Source organism: Ailuropoda melanoleuca, chromosome 16 (genome assembly GCF_002007445.2).
Source record: "Ailuropoda melanoleuca isolate Jingjing chromosome 16, ASM200744v2, whole genome shotgun sequence".
Taxonomy (NCBI): Eukaryota; Metazoa; Chordata; class Mammalia; order Carnivora; family Ursidae; genus Ailuropoda; species Ailuropoda melanoleuca.
In genome coordinates this window covers 63,070,093-63,093,176 of record NC_048233.1, presented here as the reverse complement: position 1 = coordinate 63,093,176, position 23,084 = coordinate 63,070,093, and the positions used below count along the sequence as shown (strand labels likewise).

The 23,084-nt window shown below is 45.1% G+C and overlaps 1 protein-coding gene across 7 annotated transcripts in view; it reads left to right on the top strand.

Moving 5' to 3' along the window:
- WT1 (WT1 transcription factor) overlaps nucleotides 1-22,292 on the top strand; it is a 44,496-nt gene extending 22,204 nt beyond the window's left edge. For 4 of the 7 annotated variants that reach the window (XM_034646286.1, XM_034646285.1, XM_034646287.1 and 1 more), the window contains exons 4-8: nucleotides 9,916-10,108; nucleotides 12,950-13,100; nucleotides 16,563-16,652; nucleotides 17,252-17,344; nucleotides 19,742-22,292. In XM_034646286.1, coding sequence (XP_034502177.1) covers nucleotides 9,916-10,108; nucleotides 12,950-13,100; nucleotides 16,563-16,652; nucleotides 17,252-17,344; nucleotides 19,742-19,863 — 649 coding nt within the window. In that variant the 3' untranslated portion in view covers nucleotides 19,864-22,292. The other 3 variants (XM_034646290.1, XM_034646291.1, XM_034646289.1) reach the window with 3 other exon arrangements.
- Nucleotides 22,293-23,084: the final 792 nt, after the last annotated feature.

The following is a 23,084-nucleotide window of genomic DNA, read 5'->3' as shown; positions in this document are numbered from 1 at the left end:
GTGTGTGTGTGTGTGTGTGTGTGTGTGTTGAAGCAGGAATGAAAGTCATGCCAAAAAATTGTCTTCCAAGTGGAGGGCCCAGTAAAATTGTGGTGTTTTTAGATTGTGTTCTCTCCAAACTGTTGTGAGAAACTGGATTTAAATATTTAAAATATCTCTTAGCTCTGCTCTGAGTGTTAAATAGGAGGGAAAATGTTAGTTGAAGGAGGCTTGTGTACCATTTCAAGTAGTGTGGAAAGCTTGATGGCTCATAGGGGCTGATTTATACAAGCATTGTTGTCAGGTTGTTAACCACGCAGCTTGGGTCCCCTGTTAAACAGCAGCTGATGACCAGGTTGCATGAGAAGTGAAGACAGGAGCCATGATATAAAGAAACTTCAAAAGAGGAATACAAAATAGGCTTTGGTAATGATAGCATTGTTGGAACCAGTAGGCATCTTCCAGAAGGTAATACTTTGAAGGGACCAGTACTCATTGATAGACACCATGTTTTGAGAAGTTTGTTGAAGAAATAAATCCAATGACTTTAGGGTAATTGTTAGATTATGTATAGATCAAGACTTTTTCTATAGCAGGCGGCAGAATCCCAGTGGTAACTGGCATAGGTCAAGGGTCAATTTAAATTTAGTAACTTACTGTATTGTATTTTAAAACTCCAGGTCTCGATTCAGGGGCAGACTATGTCACTAGAACACTGTTTCATTGTCTCTTGTCTCTGCTGCTTTCTGTGCTGGCTGCCTTCTCAGACAGGCTCTCTCCATTGTGGCAAAAATAGCTCTGGTTTAGGGCATCTACAGCCTCACAAGGAGACTACCTCTCTGTTGGTTCTTCTCCAACAAAAGACACAGGGAAGGCTCTGATTGGCTTGGGTTAGGTCATGTGACTAGAGAATGCCGTGATCTTATTGGCCAGGTCCTGAGCATGTCCTCAACCCTGGAATCTGAGGGTGGGATTAGAAGGAAAGTGATTTCCAGGAGAGGAAAAGGGCCATGTTTCCAAAGGAAGGTGGGATGGATATGGAGTGAGCAGAACAAGAGATACTCAATAGAGAATTAAAACAGCCAAAGTTAGGGGGCACCTGGGTGGCTCAGTCCATTAGGTGTTTGACTCTTGGTTTCGGCTCGGGTCGTGATCTTAAAGTTGTGGCATCCAGCCTTACATCGGGCTCTGTGCTCAGCATGGAGTCTGCTTTGGATTCTCTTTCCTTCTCTCTCCTGTTCTCTCATTCTCAAATAAATAAATAAATAAATAAATAAATAAATAAAATCTTAACTAACTAACAAAATAAATAAAGCAGTCAAAGTTAGTAAAAGTGGCATGAGCCCTCTTCCCCTCCAGATAACTTTGGAGCTGGATGCCATAGGGATGAGACCTAGAGAGAAAATAAATGAAGGATGGTGCAGAGAAGCCTTCTTTCTAATGCTCATGGGAGAAGCATTCATTAAAAGGTACAATAGTTAGAGTTACTACAGTATACTTTTTAATTAAAAGTGACACAAGATAGATTATGCTTTTGTTAAAAGTCAAAAACGCATCTTTTTCTTGGGATCTGAACTGAAATGAAACACCTGAGGGGAGGAGGAAGACTCAGGTTTTTTTTGTGAGTGAAAAAATAGCTGGTTGCTTTCTGTAGGCTATACTTCTGGAGGAATTTTATACCATGAATCATCAGACTGCAGACATTACTTGTATTTTTGTTTTTGTTTTTTAAGCTCAATCAAATTTAACTTGATTGTTTCATTTTTAAGTTCTAGTTTCTGTGCTGGATTCATAAAAGAAACTGCATCATTTGTATATTCTCAGGAACAGAGTAATCCTTTGGCTTTTATATAGACCCATTGATTTGTTATATTCCCACTATAAATGATGAAATTACATGAAGAAAAGAGAATGGCTAGATGGCCTTGCTGCTGATGTTTGTGCAGAATTTAATGTAAATATTGCCCTGAGCACATCACATTCAGGCAGAGAATAGAACAGCATTCATGTTGAGCTGCAGATGCTTGTACTAGGTTGCCACCACCGCTCACTATGTGCAGAAAGAGAATTTAATATATATTCGTTTTCCCAAGTCAGATCTTCTAAGTGGATATGAAAGTGAGTTCTGAAAATACTCTGGCTACAGGGAAATCAGATTTTCATTCAGTAAAGCTTTTCAACCTATGCATTCTGGTGTGACCACTAAGGCTTCCTGGGGGAAGTTCCTGTTCTTTTGGCCCCAAGTCCTCTAGTTCAAGTCCAACTATCTCTGTGCGTGGTGCATCCTTGTGAATGCTGAGCATTTGTGCAGGGGCTTATTGTTTCATTGGGCTTGGCTCTATTTTGTTGGTTGTCCTCTGTTAAGCCTCTTTTATGCTGTAACTATCCTTCTCACCCCCACCTCCTCTTTTTTTTTCTTTCCCCTCATGCTACTGACAGGTTGGAGACAGCAGGTCAATTGGCTAGTAGACTATCTCACAATCTAGATTCGGCAGATTGCTTCCTCTTACAGTCTTTTAACTTTGGGCCTCCATCCCCTGTATTTCCTATAAATAGATAGTTAGATCTGGAGGCTTGATCAGATTTGGGTTTTTTGTTTTATTTTGTTTTGTTTTTACCAAGAGTGGTGTGTTTGGCCTCATCTCTTGTGTTTAACCTTTAAGGGTGCACAGTTTTGAACATGGTTCCAGTGCTCTTTTCCCTCAAAAGTGGCGCATTAGACAGAGGTGATGGTTCTCAAGGCTTGCAGCAAAGTGTATTTTCAACATCAAGAGGAATCAAGCGTTTAAGCATCTCATATATATAAGCCTGAGTATCAAGGAGGGACAGAGAAGAGGGGTTTATGGGTAAAATCCATTTTCTGGATATGCAAGAGTCCTCCCAGGTGCTTTCCTTCAACCTGATTAACTCTGCAGAGGTGAGAAGACAGAGGTGAAGAAGGGGGGATGCCTACCTGGCCAAGGACTAGAGGTGGGAGAGAGAAATCACAGGTGGAGGTTTCCCCTTTTTGAATATTTGTATGAAATGCTAATTACCTTCAAAAGTCTTTCTTCTTTCTTTCTTTTTCTTCTTTCTTTCTTTTTCTTTCTTTCTTTTCTTTTCTTTTCTTTTCTATTCTTTCTTTTCTTTCTTTCTTCTTTCTTTCTTTCTTTCTTTCTTTCTTTCTTTCTTTCTTTCTTTCTTTCTTTCTTTCTTTCTTTCTTTCTACCTCTTCTGTTGATAAGGGATTTCAGGGCAGCTCTGGTTTTCCTCATCTGCAAAACCTCAATTCCTTTTTATTAATCTTCTTGTGCCTGTGGAATATCAAAATTAATCATTTCTAAAGAAGCTACATTAAGTTTTTTTCTGGGCCAAACCTCAATGTACAAGTTTTTAGCGTGAGGAGGGCTCATAATTTGTGTCACATAAGGGACATTCTTCTCTTTTTGCAAGCTTTCTAAGGACACGTGTTTATGTATTTTAAAGATGTCTAGGAAAAGCAAACTTTCTCAGGATACATTTTTATGCATTTTAAAGCTGTTTAGGAAAATGTACAGTCCACACCATCACCAGGAATGAAGTCACGAGGCATATATGCTCTACTGATAACTGTTTCTGCTTAGTTTGTTTTCCCAGTTAGGTGGAAAGAATTTCTTTTTGTAAAAATTGTGCTCAGTTTTGGCTGTTTCTCTGTTGCATACAAGCAGGTTATTTTCGTCAGCTAGCTTTGTGCTTTCTTTATACCAAAATGAATGTTGTGCCTCAGAGCAGAAGCTGGGGTGCCCTGAAGAGTGAGTATCTTGAACTTGTTCCTCCTGACTGCTCCCCTTCTCTTATCCTACCCACTCCCACGACATTTTTAAACCTTCAGCAAGCCTAATTGCATTCATGCTACTGGAGAAAAGAGCTGGGAATTGGTCAAGGGTCTTGATGATAGAAGTGAACCCAGGAGGGGGTTATACCACCAGAATTGTCTAGCTAGTTTTGAAGGAAGAGAGCTTCACTGACCTGGACTCAAACCCCATCTTGGCCACTTGCCATCTATCTGACTTTGGGCAGATAACTCAGTGTCTTCTTAAATCTCAATATTCTTTGCTGTAAAATGCAGATCTTACTATGAAGTCCTAGTGAACATTTATTGAGGGCATACCATGTGCCAAGCAGTGTGCTTTACTTACCTAGTCTGATTTGATGCTATAATGGTCCGATGGGGAGGTGCTATTTCTCTTTTGGACTAGTCTTCTAGATTAATCTGGAGATAAAGGATCCAAATTAATTTAACTCTTTCAAATGCATCTGCAAGAAACTGAATAAGCCTGGTTCTCTTGGTATGGGAGGTTGAATAATGACCCCCAAAGATATCTAAGTCCTAATTCCTGGAACCTGTGAATGATGCCTCGTATAGCACAAGGGACTGTGCAGGTGTGATTAAGTTACGGATCTTGAGATGGGAAGATGATCCTGAATCATCTGGGTGGGCCCTAAACGTAATAAGTGTCCTTATAAGAAGACGACACAGGGGAGATTTGACTACAGAGGAGTTGTAGGAGATGTGACGAAGGAAGCAAGAGGTTGGGATGATGTGAAGAAGGGACCAAGGAATGCAGGCAAGTTCTAGAAATAGGGAAAGACAAGGAAAGAGATTTTCCCCTCAGCCTCCAGAAGAAAATAGTCCTGCCCATACCTTGACTTTAGGACAGGAAGGCTGATTTTAGACTTCTGATCTCCAGAATTGTAAGGGAATAAATTTGTGTTTTAAGCCATCAGATTTGTGGTAATTTGTTACAACAGCTGATTTTAATGTAATTTGTTACAGGAAACTGATTTGCTGGAATTTACACTTTCTGCCTAGAGCTTCAGTGTTTAAACCTACTTGCAAGTGGGCCAGTGAAATTTAGAATGAAGTACTGATACCTGTAGATGATAAGTGCTTCCGGATTTTGCCCTCGTGGCATTGGCCATGTCTGCAGTACAAGTACAGCTGCTTTTTAAGCTTTCAAGAGTTTAGAAGGTTCTCCACCTCTACTTTGTTGCCATGTGGAAGGAGACAACAAAATCAAGATGAAAATTTCCAGTTTGTAGCTTAAACTTCTTTGCACAGCCTTTAAAGCTGAGGTTGCAAACTGGTGGCCCTTAAGGCCAGAGATATTTTGCCTGATCTGACAGTGATCCCATAAAATCTCAGTTATTTGCCAGAATTTTTGATTGATTGATTGATTATTTGAGAGAGAGAGTGAGGGGAGGGGAGAGGGAGAGAATCTCCAGCAGACTCCCTGCTGAGCATGGAGCCTGATGTGGGGCTTGATCTCACACCTTGAGACTATGACCTGAACCAATAATAAGAGTTGGACACTTAACCAACTGAGCCACCCAGGCACCCCATTTGCCAGAATTTAAAGCTTAAGTGATCTCATATAAAAATCTTGATTTCTGACTTTTCTGGAAAATAGAAAGTTCTGGCAACACTGGGTTCATATAATTGACAGTCCATGGCTGGAAGAGCAGAGTCCTTACTTTCCTCCTCATTATCGGGGTTGGAGGGTAGATCTAGACACTGCAAACATTTCTACCCTAAGGGAGGTTTGGGTCTCTTGATTGCTTGGTCTGGTGGGATTCACACTCCACTCTAGTGTGCTCCATGAATGATAACACCTGTCTCTGGGTCATGATAAATTTTTACCCCACAACTGCCCAGAGCTTTGTGATCACTTTATTTGGAAAGTGCATCTTTGGCCCCAGAAATCTCTTCACTGGGTGGTAGCTCCTTGCCCTTCTTAGGAAGCTTTATGGCTCCTGACCTCTAAGAATTTTGCCTTCACTCCTATTTGGTTCATCTACAGCGTAGTCACTGGAACTTTTTAAGGTTAATTCTCTTGGAGGAAAAGCTTGGCTTTACTTGACCATCTAAGCTAGTAGTTGGGTCTATTGTTCCAATGGCAGCCACCATCATCCTGAGCCATTCTGTCTCAGATTGACTCCTGCTGATGACATTTGTCCATCAAACAACTAGATTCTCTATGATGACTTCCCCCAGGTTGCCGCATAGAGAAAACTTCTAGAATCCTATCACTTCCTGAATACTAGAGAACAATTATGTGTATTGTAAATATAATAGTTTCCTGCAACAGTAAGGAAGACCCTCCCCCCACCTTTTTTAAAAATGGAAACACAGGAAAGGTGATTTTCAAAGGTAGAGATAATATGAAATGGGATGGAAAGCAAATGTTTTGGAAGCCACATTGAGTAAAAAAGATTTCAGCAGTTGGGGATGACGTGCTAAAAGAAATAAAATGGAATTTGAAGGATAAATGTGCAGTCTTGAACTGCAGGTAAAGAAGTCATGTCTTCAAGCTCACCGTTGGAGATATGTGCCTTAATTGTAGTTCATGCTTGGATGTTAAGGATTCTGTTTGACTGAGGAAGACCACGGTGACCTGAGTGCTAAGAAGTGATGTGCCCTTAGATGTGCTCATAGAGCCCTGGCAGCCTGTGGGCCTAGTGCGTTGTGTTGTGTTTGACTAGCATACCGAGTCTGAAAAATTTGCAGTGGAATCCCTTTGGGTGAGGCATGTACTCTCGGGTCTTATACATTTATGTTACTCTACCAATTCTTAAGGTTTTTGTTTATGGATGGTCCTCCTTCCCCTTCCCTTATAGTAGCACTCTTCTGGGGGCACTGGGATGCATTTCAAGCCCACACGTTGAAAGAGACTTAACAAAGAAATGGGATCAAGAAGAGGATGAAATAGATAGGAAAGGAATCAAACACCAGTTTATGTGGTAATCACTGAGAGAACCTCAGCTCTGTATCTGGTCCAATGCCTGAAGGACTGTCATGTGGAAAAGGACTTAGATTCAGTCCTTCTCATGGAACGTTTACGGACTGTGTGCCTTACTTCGGTGACCAAGCTGAGCGGATACAGAGAGGAGCAAGTTGGTCTCTGTCTCCGAGGCCAAGTTCACCCCAAAGCAGAGGAGACACACAGAGATGGCTGTAAAACATGCAGACTCTGTGGTTCTCCAGAAGACAGAAGGGAGGAGGCCGATTTCAGCTTGGCTTAGAAAGGCCTTTCCTCACAGTTAAAGCACGCCCCGAATGGAATGGGCTGCCTTAAAAACTTGCCAGCGGTCGTGTTGTCCAACTGTCGAAGACGAGCTACAGGGCTTTGCAGTGAGGGTTGGAGTCGATGACTTTTCTCCCTCTGTTAGTGTATGGTCCCAAGGCCACTGACCTGCTTTCCTTTCCTTACCCGGAGAGAGCGGTCACCATCTGAAACGCCAGTGGGTTGTACTCGGTGGTCTGGGCAGACCACACTGGGGAGAGCGTTGGGTTGCCGGGTTTCCAGGTGTGGAACCGCACTAATGTGTCTGTCTTCTGGAGAGGCCAAAGCCAGCAGGCAGGGCCCAGCTCTAGATTTTATTCATGGGCCTGGTAGAAGCAGCTAGGGCTGTATTTGGCAGGTACAGTCTTGTTTCTGGTTGTTTCTTTTGTGGGTTGGCTTGCATCTGGCTCTGAGGATCACGTCATTACCTGTGAGCGGAGCAGCACTTTATTTCCTGGGACAATAAAGTCCTGGGACAGCACTTTATTTCCTGAAGTCTATTTCTTCAACCCTCCAGGAACCCGAGTAACATCCAGAGATGAACTGCCAAGACAAGAGATTCCGAATTCTTCCCCTTTGATAGCAGAACTTTAAAATAATTCAGATTTCTGTTGTCTCCCTTAGACATCCCTCAGTCTTAGAAAATGTGTTACCTTTTGGCTCCAGGAAGAGGACTAAACCAAGCAGAGGCAGCATCTCTTCACAGCCTTCAAGGCAGAATGTTCTGGCAGCATCCTTCTTGTCCTGTCCTTTCTCTGCTACCACATGGCCACTGGCATCAGCTCTTACCCCCCCCCCCCGTCTGTATAGCATGATCGTAAGGAAAGCAGACATGGCCTCTTTCTTGGCAAGTACATTTTAAGGTTCAGAGAGACAGATGTTATCTGGATTTGGCATTTCTTTCTCAATATTTGCATGTTTAACCCTGGTTTAGCTCATTGGGACATTTCCCCCCAGATATGTCAAAAATCACCTGGAAGATGCGGAGACAAAGTGTTGTAGGTTTAAGGGAGCAGAACTGCCACCCGATTCCCCAAACTGCTATCATTGGTCTCTGCAAGGGAGGCAGGCAATTCTTTCTAAAAAGCTTGGAGCCAGAATTAAATGTGAAACCCCACAGCTGCTGTGGCTGTGGGACGTGTGGACAAGTCAGTCATCCTGGCAGACACCCTTCCCCTCCAGGAATTCTCTCCCCTGGGGAAGTGGGAGTAGAGCCAGCGCCAGGTTTCCCCCACACCCTCAGATGGAGTGGGGCTGATCAGTCAAGCTGCCTGCCTCCTGCAGCAGGACCCCTGGTGTCTCTAGAGTAACAGAGGCAGAGGACGGAGGGCTGTCAGCCTTGACAGCAAGTTAATTACACCCGGAGGCCTGAAAAACAAAAACAAAAACAAAAAACAGTGCATGGACCCCATTATTCCCCAGAGTTAAATTTGTAAAGCAGCTTTATAAATTCCACATATCGTACAGTTCACCCGTTTGGAATATACAAATCAGTGGTTTCTAGTATATTCACAGGGTTGTACAACCATTCCCACAATTTTAAGACATTTTCAGCCGTCACCCTTCCATTTCTCCAACTTCCCCAGTCCTAGACAGCCAATCACCAATCTGCTTTCTGTCTCTACAGAATTTGTCTGTTCTGGACATTTTGGTTAAATGGAATCACACAGAGGGTGTGTCCTTTGTGGCTGACGTCCTTCACTTAGCCTGTTTGCAGGGTTTGTCCACATTGTCATGTATCAGTACTTCCTACTCTTTTGTTGCCAAATAGTATTCCCTTTTATGAATATACTATAATTCGTTCATCCCTTCATCAGCTGCTGGACATTTGGGTTGATTCCACTTATTGGCTATTAGGAGTCATGCTGCTTATAAACAATGTGTGCAAGTTTATGTGTAGATTCATGCTTTCATTTCTCCTGGGAATATACCTAGAAGTAGAATTTCTGGGTCACATTCTAACATTAGGTCTAATCTTTTGAGGAGCTGCCAGACATTTTCCAAAGCAGCTGCACCATTTTATGGAGGCATTTCATAAAAGCTCCCTGTGCTGATTCTAGACATGATTATAACGTGCTTCCCACGTGGATAAGAATCCTTCCTCTGCCTCATTTGGAAGTAAAATCACAGCAGCATAGATACCAGCTTCTACCTAAAGGAGAGAATACTTTTAAAGTCTTCATTCTTCCAGGTTGTTCTTCTCAGCCTTCCACAGCCCCCAGCTCTCACGAGCAGCCCAGGATGAGTGAGCACCAACGAGAGGACTAGCCAGTCTAATGCTGGGTGGGATTATCCAGCGTCCACTGACCCCACGGGTTGGCTGCGAAGAGTTAAGATGACCTGGAAAACTGATCTGTAGGTTAAGTGGAGCAGGGCCGCAGATGTGTAATCCCCACTTCTGAGAATGTGACATTTCTTCTGTGTCATCACTTTCTTGGTGCTATCTGGTAAAAACTGAGTCATGAGGTGCCGACAAAAATCCATCGCACTTAATGTGAAACTTGAGGTAGCTGCTCATTCCTGAGATATTCGCAGCTGTCAGTTCGCCGGCTAGATGGTAACCAACTTGCCGGGGATGAAGTCCTGCCACAGTGACTTTTCCCAGCTTGTCTGAGAGGCATAGACCCAGACGGCCGGCCCCTGAGAACCTGAGCGTGAGGGAGGGCTGCGTGGGGGTGAGACGCGAGGGTGGAGCGGCCCCACCCTTCACCAAGTCCTGTTTCCAGAGTAGCCCCAGTGGAGGGACGCACAAGCCAACTGTCATTGTCTCTTGAGCTTTTCGAAAGCATGCCTTCTAGTGCAGAGGCCCCGGTGGACCGACCTGAGCCTTGTTGTCCTTGCTTTGTGTTCGCAGCCACGGCACAGGGTATGAGAGTGACAACCACACAGCCCCCATTCTCTGCGGTGCCCAGTACAGAATACACACCCACGGCGTCTTCAGGGGCATTCAGGTGAGAACGTGGGGGGCCCTCACTCGAAGGGGACTTCCATGCCTCCTTCCCTTCGCAACAGCCTGTCGCTTCCCTGCTGATGGCCATTTAGCCCTGGTAAGTCTGTTCCTAATTACAGGCTCCTCTGACAATAGGGACCTCTCCTCTTCCACTGGGGCAGAGAGGACAGCCTCCTCCCTACAGGTCCTTGTGACCACGGCCACGTGCCTGACTCAGACTGAGATGCTTCTGGCAGAACCCCATCCCTCCCCTCTTCCTACTGCTGAATTCACCTTTCCAGGTGGGTTGTGCAGCTCTTACAGTGAATGACCTGGACCCTTGGCTTCCAAGTCAGACCCTTGACTTGGTCTGCATTGTCAAGTGCCCGAAGTTGACTCTTCTCTTGCCAAGTGTTCTACCAATAACAATAAATAATGACAATAACAGCACCATCGTGTTGGTGCTGGACACTTTTTATATGCCAGGCCTTGTGCTGAATTTTATATATGGGCTTTTTGTCTTCATAGACTTAATTCTTTAGATCAGTTTTAGGTTTAAGGGAAAAATGTGCAGAAAGCACAGAGAGTTCCCATATCCTCCCTCTTCCCCCTCCTCCCTGTGATTAACATCTTGCCTCAGTATGATACACGTGTTACAGTTGATGAGCTAGTATTGATACGTTATTCTTGTTTTTGAAACATTACTGTTAATGAAAGTCCGTGGCTTACATCAGGGTTGGCTTTTTGTGCTGTTCCACGGGTTTTCTTAAGTGCAAATGCCACGCATCTCCCGTTACATTGTAGTACAGAATAGTTTCACTGTCTAAAAATAAAAATGCCTGTGTTCCACCTATTCATCTCTCCCTCCTTTCTCTCCTCCCCCGACAACCACTGATCTTTTTACTGTCTCTATAGTTTTGCCTTTTTCCAGAATGCCGTATGGTTGGAATCATACAGTTTGCAGCCTCTTCAGACTGACCTCTGACCCTTAGTAATACGCATTTAAGGTTCTTCCATGTCTGTGTTTTATTCTTCCATTTAGTCCTCAGTGCACCTTTACAGGTGGGTACCGCTATGTCCATTTTACAGATGAGGAAACCGAAGTCAAGAGAAGATGAGGGACTTGTCCACAGACACATAGCTAGTCATAACACAAGTCTTGCCTGATTCTGGAACCCCTGTTTTTAAGCACCATGTTGCATTGCTTCTTAGGGAGACAGAGAGCTGTTAACAGTTTGGGGGAGAGGGGCCTCCAAGGAGAGTGAGGAAAAGTAAAGTAAAAAGATAAACATTTTGGAGAATTCGGGAAAGTCCATGGCAGTCCACCTCAGCAAAGCCTCTTTGGGAGGTCAGAACCACACACAGTTACCAAGAGTCTGCATTTGTGACTTTGTCTTGTGCCTCAGTGGCTGTAACACGAGTAACAGTGCTGATACTTTCACCAGAATAGTCCCCAGTGCCCTAGAACTACGTTGTGTGTGAGCCAGGTCCCCACACGAGGTGTGGGACAGGTAGCTCTGAGATGTTCTGATTGAGCCTCATGGTGATAGAATAGTGTGCTCCCTCAGCCCAAACCTTCCAAGGCTGACGATAAAGGTGAGGGTTACAGAAATACGAAATCTGATGGAGGTACAGGAAGAGTCATCCCTGTCTCTCCTCCTGGCATCTTCCACCAGGATTTTTGACTGACATGGACAACACGATTTTATATCCTGTTGCTGTGTGCACTGCATCTAGATTGAACCAAAGGAAATGAAGAAACCAAGNGCCCCTTTTGCCTTCCTTTCCACCAAGCCCAGTTTGTCAGAGTCACTGTCATGGCTGCTGATAGACTCCAGACCTCACAGGTGTTGTTTCACTACCGACTTATTTTCTCCTTGAGTCTGACAGTCAAACATGGCTGGCTTGCCATTTAAATTTATGTCACTGTTTGCCTTGAGATGCTGTGGCCTATTGACAGCAAATTTGTATGTCACCATAGTACTTTTCCTTCAAAAAGGAAGATCTCACAGTGCAAGGCAATGTGAAATAGAATCTAGAATGTAAGCATGGTGTGGAAGATGTACAGGGCAGGGAATGGGTTAAGCTCAGCGGCAGTCCCGGGTCTTGACACAAAACATGGGTGTGCTTTTTGGTCTTGACTTGCATATCTGTAAGAGAATGAGGAGGATTCAGTGGCCCCTGGGGCACTCCCACTACTCCCGTCTATGAGTCATTGATCCTGAGAGTAGGAAGGAGAATTTGTCTCGCTGTGTCCCCTTAGCACCTTGTCATTGAGAACTGACCATACATATACTCATGCCCACAAGGTAAAGGGAATCAACAGTGAAGGACATGGAACGTGCCAGAAGGCAGACACAGTGTTTGCTGCTGTTAAGTGATTACACTGGCCACACCATTGGCCTCTGGTGGTTTCAGCCCCTTCACAGAGAGAATCCCCAATTCTCAGGGGCTCCTCTTTCCTTGTCATTTACTCTCACATGGAATGTCTGGTTAGTTTGGGGTTCATTCAGTATCCCATATTTTTCTCTAATATGAACTTCCCCACCCATTGCAGACTGGACCTGAGGTCATGTGGCCATGTGGCCATGTGTCCAAGTGGGAGGAAATAGATTCTGGGATTTTGGACTTCCAGACCTCACTGCCTCAAGTGGAGAGGCTGAGAGACAGATTGGATTGGGAGCTCTTGCAGTCACCAGCGTTTCTTTTCCAGATCCCCTGGATCAGCAACCCTAAACAGTACTGATGAGGTTGGCATGTTGCCCTGTAGCATGTCCTGATCTGTCATCCGTTAGTGATGTCTGCTGTGAGCATCTGGGGTATGGATGGGAGTGGTTTTAGGTCTTATATGTGTCATCCCTTCTTTGGGTATTTTCCAACGCTCACTTCCCCTTGGGATGGACGTGAATGTTCACATGTGGCTTAAAGCGTCCGTTTCTCTTACATGCTCTGCTTGTAGGATGTGCGACGTGTGCCCGGGGTTGCCCCGACTCTTGTCCGGTCGGCATCTGAGACCAGTGAGAAACGCCCCTTCATGTGTGCTTACCCGGGCTGCAATAAGAGATATTTTAAGCTGTCACACTTACAGATGCACAGCCGGAAGCACACTGGTAAGTGTGTCCCCTGTCCAGCCTTGTTTCCAGTGGCCTGGGCAAGGGTGGTTCAAGAGTTCCTTTTCTTGGCTGTCACACTGCTAAGCACACAGGAAATTTCTTGGATTGACAGTAGGCAGTGCTTTGAAAGGTCTGGCCAAGGTGATAAAAAAAAGGCTCAGGGGCATTTTTCGTCCTGACTGTCCATCCTTTAGTAAAGAATTCAGTGAAGTATCTTCGGGAAAGGCAGAGCAGAGTGATGGAAAAAGAATTCCACCGAACTAAAGAGGCTTCTTGTGTTTAAATTCTGGCTTCACAACCAAGTGCTGAGACCTTGAGCAAGTTACTTAACCTGTCTTTGGAATTCATTTGTCTCATGGACAATGGAGGTGGTAATGCCTATCTTATTCCAGTGTGAAGACTAGATTCACTTTTTTTTTTTTTTTGAGAAAGAGAGAGAGAATGAGCAGGGGAGGGACAGAGGCAGAGGGAGAGACAATCTCAAGCTGACTCTACATTGAGTGTGGAGCCCCATGTGGGGCTCGATCTCATGACCTGAGATGATGACCTGAGCTGAAATTAAGAGTTGGATGCTTAACTGACTGAGGCACCCAGGCGCCCCAAGTCTAGATTAACTTTTAAAATCAAATTAAATGCAAGGCATTACATATGAAGCACCTAGTATAGTACCCTATGTCAATAGGTCTGAATAAACAATAATGTAACTATTAGAATACTATTAGCATCTCTAAAGAGAGGGGACCTATTCTGGGAGTTTGGAAATCAGACCGTTTTGAGAGATTGATGGGCAAGGTTAATAAGACTTAAGGAGAGGTGGTCCAAAGAAAAACTAAACTACTTGGGTTAGTAATAACCAACCAGATAGGAATGGGAAGATGGAGCTGTAGGTTTAATTTTTGTTTTCAATCTTAAAAAAATGATTTTTGATTATGTGTCAAGGAAAATTGAATTTTCGCACAGGTCAAGGGATCTGCTTTCCTCTGGGAAAGATAATTGGCCTCGTCTGGTTGTTGGCCATCTTCAGTGTGAACAGCCATTTCACAAATGTTTGCTCTTGGCCTTGTGGGCACTGGACGGGAGTGTGGTTGGGTTTCCACTGCAGGGAAGCAATGTGAAACACAGGCTTTCCTACAGGGGAGCTGGTTCTGTTTTGTTTTGTTTTGTTTTCCCTGTAACTGGAGGGACAGTTTCATTGTTACAATTACCCTTTCTGTTTTGTTATTACTGCTTATTTTGCTTTGGGGAAGTGGAAGAAGAGAGCAAGCTGTATTCACATTCACATCTCTTCGGATCATTGGACTTTGCTAAATTGCTGTGTCTGGAGGATGCCGCTCTAGTACAGACCTGAGTTTGCACTCAGTAGACCGCATGCTCTGAGGCTAAAGATGAGAGAACTAGGGATCTGGTGTATTTTTACATGTTTCCCCAAATGGGATTGCTTGAGAAGTATCTGTGAAGGTTATAAAGAAAATGCTAAACTAAAATTGTGGCTGGAGAAATGCAAGGGAACACACTGAAGGCAATATGGCTGTAGAAACCTTGACTGGGAAGAGGCACTTAGCAAGCAGTGAGGGGGAGATGTCTGTGTGAAGGGGAAGCAGTGGACAAGGTAGCCATGATCCCCAAACCCGCCGGAGGCTTTAAGAAGCTCTTCTTTGCGGAAGTCAAGGAGAGCAGCCTGGTATTTAACAGTCCTGCAGCCCTTTTCTGGAAAGAATGGAGTCCTTTCTTATCTGCATATGACAATAGTAAGATTGTTATATTAAGTACTTTTATATTAAATTTTTTTATGTGCCAGACTCTCTACATGCATTATTTCATTTAATCCCCACACGCTGACCAGTTATCAGGTGGGTAGCATATAGTGGAAGCAGGACCCACATTCATGGCTTTTAGCTCCAAGTTCAAACGCCCTTCTCAAAGAGTTGATGGTCTGTTTTGGAGCTAGGATACACACAAGTGAGACGAGACGAAGAGAGTATATGACCGTGTACTAAAGCAGAGGCTGGAGGAGCTGAGAACTGCTGATTTGAGCTGAAGTCATCCCAGGAAGAGGAAGGGCTTGGGCTGCCCATCAAAGGGCTGGTCGGGTGCAGTAGAGGAAGTAAAGGAGCAGAAGCAGAAAGGCAGGGAGAAGAAATTTGAGTAGGGCCCTTGAAGTATAAGTCACTGGGCCCGATATAAATACACAAAGTGAAGGAAAGGCTCCCGCCCTCAGGGTTTTCCAGCCCCTGGGGCAAGGTAGCCCTGCACGCAGTCTACCATGTTAGATGTTCTGTAATAAATTCTGTACTGAGGGAAGAAAGGGCTTCTGATCTGAACGTGAAATTTCCAGGAAGGCATTGCAGAGGAAGCAGGTGGCATTGGTGAGGGACGGACAGTAGACTTTTTGACGGGGAGGAATGTGGAGATAGGGACAAAGGACAAAGGTGTATTTGGTGTGAGCAAAGTGCAAGGCAGATGTGGGGAGTGGTGAGCTCTGGTACAGCAGGAATACAGATTAATCAGGGGAACAGAGGAGGTTATGAGGCCGGAAAGACGACGAGGGAATGCCCTGCAACAGAAAGAACAACTGGTCCTGGGAAGGCTTGCTCTCCATCCCAGAATACCGGTGACTCAGAATTCTCATAAGAAGGTGGGAAGGCCCAAGGTCGCTCAGTGCACTCATGGAACTTCGTTCCCAGTATTTGGCTGAACTTTCTCTAGCAAGGACAGGGGTGGGGCTTCTCTCTTCTGAGGCAGAAGGTTGTGTAATCCCACTACTGACTTTTCTTGGATAAAGGAATACTGAAACCTTTCTAAACACTTGGGTTCCTGGTTTCACTTGAGTGTCTCATAATGTTAGGCTTGATCCAGGAATGAGAAGTCAGTAGCAGGGAACACCAAATCTTTAGGCCATAAAACATAAAACATTTATTGTATGGGGCCAGCTCCAAGGCTAGCCATCCCAGAATTCTGCCTCCAGCTCAGTTGAAGAGTTAAGACTTCTTTGGCTTCTTATTTATCTAAAGATTCTCTGCCAGTAGTTTTCTGGAGCAGTGCCTCTGTGCAAGGCACTGGGCAAAGAAGCCCTTTATGTGGATGGCCTGGTTCAATCTGTTCATAAATCTTTTGAAGTTGTGAGATTATGGGCCCCCTTTCTCCATAAGGAAGTGGCACCTCACCCAGAGCTCTAAGTGGCAGAGCTGGGTGTGACCCTAGTGTCCGACTTCAGAACCTGAGCTCCCCTCCACTTACAACTCAGAGCTCAGGGACCATCCTCATACAACTAGTCCCCCGTTCTACACTCACTGTCCGGGAGCCTGTGTGCAGGGGGGTCTTCAGCCTCACATAGCAGCACCCTAACAAGGTCTACCCACGTGCCTTAGGCATTTTGGGATCCCTCAGTCCCAGTAGGAGAGGTTGCCTTGATCCCCATTTCCAGAGGCATTTTCAAATGGAATATGTGTCTTCCCCAAGGTGAGAAACCATACCAGTGTGACTTCAAGGACTGTGAACGAAGGTTTTCTCGTTCAGACCAGCTCAAAAGACACCAAAGGAGACACACAGGTTTGTAGGCTCACTTCTCATTGCTGGCAGTATGTTCTCTTGGGTTGCAGTTGATTTTGTGATTCTCTTTGTTGTTGAATATGGATGTGAGAAGCCACTTGCTTAGCTTTTCCCAATAATCTCACCCTCCCCCACCGCCCATCTCTGGAGATTTTCCTTTTCTTAAGAAAAAAAAAAAGACAAAGAAACATCCCACATTTCTCCTGCAAACCGCAGAACAGTGGGATCCCACTAGCCATTCGCTGATGATACGCTGAGTAGCAGTGAAGAACAAGGTGGTGGGAAGCACAATCCAATTTGTAGTGTGTGATTCACTTTTTCAGTCTTGGACACAGCTGAGACTCTGGTGGGAAGCTGGACGTTTGTGGTTAAGGAATAGCTGTTCCCCAGACAGAAGCAGGTCTTCAGGGATTACTGTGCGGAATCAGGTGGTCCGTGCCAGGCCTGGGGCATGGGGGACATCTGAGGGTGAGGCAGACGTCGTCACAGGGGGCTGGAAATGCCCGGCTCCTCCGGCCACCTCCAGGAAGCTGGCCCTGGGGGCCTCATTATGCTCCCACATCGTTAGGGCTGCGGCTAGACCTTCTCTGTCCATTTAGGTGTGAAACCATTCCAGTGTAAAACTTGTCAGCGAAAGTTCTCCCGGTCTGACCACCTGAAGACCCACACCAGGACTCATACAGGTAAAACAAGTGCGTAAACTTTTCTTCACATTTATTTTTCATTATTTTTTTAAAAATACTGTTGAATGAAGTTGTTTGTGATGGGAGAGATTGGAAAAGACCAGTGTAGAAGTTCTGAGTAGGGTTCGAGAGAGAACGAACAGTGCGTGGCTATCTTTAAGGGAGATGTGAAAAGAACACTCTCTTACTACGTGTCCGGAAAGAAAGGAGGAGATGAGCTAGGTCCTCACTGTTCCCAGTTTGCTGCATTACATGGTGTCACTCACTGTGATAGGATCGTCAGCTTTACAGAAGAATAGCAGAAATTCTCACAAGCCAAATATTTATTCTTTGGAGAGCTCACATTTCTTGACACTATTTTCAGAGACCCAAATCCATGCTGGGCCAGAAGTTAAGGTCCCAGGAGCAGACATGGTTTCTGCCAGACTCATATCAGCATCTGGATATTATTTCCTTTGTACTAGTATAGAGAGGGGAACAGGACATGTATTCACTGGTCACTGAAAGTTTTTGCTTTTGCACAAGGTTGGTGTGATTCAGAATGAAAATAGCAGCACTTTTGTTGTGTATGTTTCAGCTTTGGAAGGAGGGCCAAGGCTCAGGGTTATCCCCCTGTATCTTTGCAACATCCTTGTAAGAAGAAGAGGTTAGGCTTGTTTTATCCCCAGTTTTCAGATGAGGAGACTGAGGCACGTAGCAATGAAATGATTTGTCTCCAGTCCCAAAGCTAGTAAGTAGCAAACCCAATTCCTTCTGCTCCCAGCCCACCATGTCCCTCAGCCTTCTTTCTTGGAGAGAGAGCATAGGCTCTCACAGCCCAGGGAGGAGAGGAATCAGGAGGAGAGGCAAGGTCAGCAAAGCTGAGTGCCATTGAGAGACTGAGGAGAGTGAAGGCCAACAAGAGAAAGGGTTGGGCTTTGTCCATTAGAAGATGACGTCTGACAGCATGGCTGGAGGTTGGGGTGGACGGCCCGGAGCTGGATCAGGAAGAGCAGAGGAACAGTGAGTGAGAGGTGAAGGAAAACAGGAGGTCATGACCCCCCATGCAGTTGCAGATCCTCAGCTGGAAGAGGCTGCATTTATACACAGGGTAAAGGCACCTGTGCCTCAGACTTGCTGGGACGGACGTCCCTCGCCTTACTCAGGTGCCTCCGGTGTTTCTTCTTTTCCTTAGTTATCATCCCTTGTGTCTTGCCCCCTCCTCCTCCAACCCTGTGCATATCTGCTGGTGTGCAAAATGACCCACATCGCTGGCAGACTGTTTTACCCTGTATTTGATCAGCCCCTCAGTTTAACCCTGGGACAACACCTCCCCTGGGATATTGCTCCCTGCTTGTCCCAACCAGTAGTTCTCAGAGGAGGCAAAGTGGAACCAGAGATATCCTGGAAAGATCTCTCTGGTGGTACAGAGATTGGCTCCTGTGGCATTTTTACTTAGGATAAAGCCACAGCTCTATTTCCATTAGGGCCAGGCCTGGGAGGTGGGATACTGCCAAGTGCATGGGCTTTGGAGTAGACAGACCTGGATTTAAGTCCTGCTTGGATCTGCCCTCACTATCGGTCTAGCCTCATCTCCAGAGTAGGGATACTAATGCTTCTCTTACAGGGCTGTTGTAAAGAATACATGGAATGACTTTTGTAGCTGGTGCCCACGACAAGGCTGGGCGTATACTAGGCATTTCATAAATGCTGATTATCCTCCCTGTTCAGAATGAGGCTTGACATGAACTTCTGAGAGCTCCTTAGATGGAGAGGTTTCGATCTTTTGGCAGCCTCGTTAAAAATCTTAAAACCGTGTCTCAACTAGAATGGGGATTATGCTCTGAATAACACTTTAAGGTAAAAGAAGAAAATATCCTGCAAACTGGAATCAGTGACTTATTTTAAAATACCCAGCCCATCCCGAATATCTACACAGATGGACGTATTAAAGTTACAGTGACAGCTCTACTACAAGGGGGCAATCAATCAGCAATATCCAGGGTGATGATTCTGAGCTCCTGCAGCCCAGTTAAGCTCAATTCCCTGGGAAGACAGTGGAGGGGAAACACTTATGCAATTCACAAAACGGTCTAACAGCAAAGGTTGAAACAAATGTTTCCCCCTCGATTACACTTGAATTGCCCAGACACTTGGATTAACTGAACTCATTCCTTCTCTGCCATTTCCCCAGTCCTCTGACTTAATAATATTTTATGCTTTTTATCGTAGGTTAATCCTTAAGGGCCCTGAGGTGCTGCCATTTCAAGGCTGCCCGTGGAATGAGCCCGATTTGTTAGCCTAGGGAAAGAACTAGAGGGAATCGGGAGTGGGTGCCTTGGGATGATTTAGCTCAGGCCTTTGATAGTTGAACTTGTGTGCAGTCTGTCCGCTGCAAGCATCTCTGACTGGCAGTTGTGTCCACAGGTGAAAAGCCCTTCAGCTGTCGGTGGCCCAGCTGTCAGAAAAAGTTTGCCCGCTCAGACGAATTAGTCCGCCATCACAACATGCACCAGAGAAACATGACCAAACTCCAGCTGGCGCTTTGAGGGGGTCCGACCCAGGGACACATCTATGTCCCAGGCAGGACAGTGTGTGAACTCCTTTCAAACCTGACTTTAAAATTCCTCCTCACTCACCTAAGAAGGAAATGGCCGGTGATCGTCTTCATCCAGCTTCCAAGACAAGATGCTTGTCCTACCGGATCCTACCAGGTTTGCCCAGAGGGGTCGGGCTCTGCCCTGCTTGCTTTTAGTTGATTCAAAGGCCGTGGAGAAGCGGCTGTCAATGTCTAGTTAGTTAAAAGCCCATCTCCGCCATTTGGTCTGGATTTTCCACTGTAAGAAGAGCCATTGTTGATAATGTCCCCCTGCCCCCTCTTCTTCTCCTTTTACACTCCTCTTCGCTAGGAATGGAGTCATTGTACCATTTTCCATCATAGAATATTTATAGGCCGGGGCATGTGTATGTGTCTGCTAATGTAAACTTTGTCATGGTTTCCATTTACTAACAGCCAGAAATAAATCAGAGAGCAAAGCGCTGGGGCTGAGTCCCGTCCGGCATTCCGGAGGTTAGACAGGCCGCTAACCTGGAAGGCAGATGTAATGCTACCAGGCACCTTTAAAAATGTGTGCGTTTCAAGCAGCTGAAGAAAGAACCAGAACTAACCAGTACCTCTGTAGAGAAATCTAAAAGAATCTTCCCGTTCGGCTAATTCAATGTTAACATGAGCACAACGCTGTTAAGAAACTGTGCTTGAAGGTCTGAGATTTTGGTTTTGTTTATTTTCGATTTTTTTGAGTTGTAATCACATGCATCTCCCGAGATGTACATATCTCCTCACACAAAGGAAGTGGAATTCATTTTTATCATCTGGGGTGTCCTTAGAGTGTACAGACCACGTTGGGTGTGTGGCTTCAAGTTGTAAAAATTAAAGTGATTCTAGAAGAAAATTGGGCTGGTCCAGGATCTCCACTGATAAGACTGTTTTTAAGTAACTTTGAGTCTACCAGTGTATGCGACAAAATGAGACTTACTAGTGTGAGGAAATCCATTGTTTAAATGTGGTTGTGTGTGTGTGTGTGTGTGTGTGTGTGTGTAAAGGAGGGTGTTTATTATTTACTGTTGCTTGAAATTATTGTGTAAATATATATATCTGATAATGATTTGCTCTTTGACAACTAAACTTAGGAAATGTATAAATGTTAGATGCATCACTGTTTTGGTGTTGATCTTACAACGTATCAATGATAACACTAAAAATGTAACCTGCATTTTTCACTTCACTCTCAATTAAAGTCTATTCAAAAGGAAAGTGGCAAGATTGTATCAGCTGCATTGTGTTCAACTCTTAAGAACAGTTGAGACTGTCTGAAACAGGTAAGAAGACGCTACTGGACATCGATGATCACTACTGTAGTCTGTCCACGTCCTGACTGCCCTCTGTTTCTCCCTGTTGAACCTCAGGAGGCAATTACCCATCCTGGAAGCAGCCAAAATCCTTTTAAAGTGATGGCACTCAGGCTGTGCTCAGGTGGGTTTGTGGATGGCATGGTGGGAAGCGCGTTCAAGGGTTTATTTTAATCAGGCTATCCTCGTATCACTTGCTACTCCAGGTCAGCAAATGAGAATAGGGATGCTAATGATGACTGGTCTTTCTGGAAAGTTCACAGGTACATACTGCAGGCAGGAGGCCATGGGCTGAACACCTGGCACAATGGAGTTGCCAACTGTAGTTGCTATACGCCAGCTCAGCAGGTTCAAAGCTGCTTAGACTTTCCAGGACAGCCGAGTGTAAAAGCAAAGGTCTACGTTATGTATGAACTATGAACTCTGTCTGGTTCTGGTGTATGGTCTCTGCGCTGTAAGTAAGGAGATTGAGCTGGTGCCGCCCCTCCCAGCGCCAGGAGCTGGAGTGCGCATGCGTCCAGCTACACCTCTTCATTTACAATGTATCCCCAGCAGACCGCAGCTCAGAGTTCGGGCCGCCTAAAAGTCCGGTCCTGAGGCCCCTCGTCGTTTGCATCTGGCTCTTGCATCACTGTTAATTATAGCGAGTATGGTGACTCATTTGTATCAGCCGGTTTTATCTTTTCCTGCCAGAAGACAGCATTTCTCTGGAGAAGCTCAGGACAAGCATGGCAACGTCAGCAAGTCAGAGTGAGCCAGGTTTCACAACAAAAGCAAAGCCACATTGTTTCAACGGCAGGAGGAAGACCAGAGATTCTCACACTGCCCTAGTGGCTTAGCAGGCGACAGTTAAGGTCATGGGCTTCGGTAAGCCGACCAACCTGGGTTCAAATCCTAAATCCCCAGTTTGCTCCTCTGTAAGGTAGGGGCGGAAGATTCCCCTGCCTGATAGGATTATTGTGAAGATTAAATTTGGAAGGGAGGGAGGGAGGAAGGGAGAAAAGAAAACATTTAGGACATAGCAAAGGCTTAAAAAGCATTACCTAGGGAACTGATTACGCAAGAACTCACCTGCTAATTTCCTTTTCTTTTTTTTTGTTCATTAAAATTTTATTTTTTTATAATTTTTTTTATTATATTATGTTAGTCACCATACAGTACATCCCTAGTTTTTGATGTGAAGTTCCATGATTCATTACTTGCGTACAACACCCAGTGCACCACACAATACGTGCCCTTCTTAATACCCATCACTGGCTATCCCATTCCTCCACCCTCCTCCTCTCTGAAGCCCTCAGTTTGTTTCCCAGAGTCCATAGTCTCTCGTGGTTCATTCCCCCTTCTGTTTACCCCCCCCTTCTTCCCTGTCTTCTCCTACTGATCTTCCTACTTCTTATGTTCCATAAATGAGTGAAACCATATAATAATTGTCTTTCTCTGCTTGATTTATTTCGCTTAAGCATTATCTCCTCCAGTCCCATCCATGTTGCAGCAAATGTTGAGAAATCGTTCTTTTTGATGGCTGAGTAATATTCCATTAGCTCTGCCCCCAGACATCCCCTGGCAGTGTCCCGCCATCTTTGTTGGTCAGCCCTGCAAAATGACAAATCCATTTTCATGTATCCCCCACCAGAGGTGAAGTTTGCAGCAATAGGGCTCTTGCCAGCATCCACATAGAGATGATATCTGCTTGCTTTGTGTCTCCTGTGAGGCTCTGGTGGCAGTGAGTGTGTGCTTCTGAGACCCACGGAGCTGACCATCAGTCAGTGGTCAGGGTGAAAGTTGGTGAACGTTGGTCAGGGGAGCTCTCTAGCTCCAGCGAGGCACTGGTGCACTTGTCAATTGTGCATTTTCCCTCTTG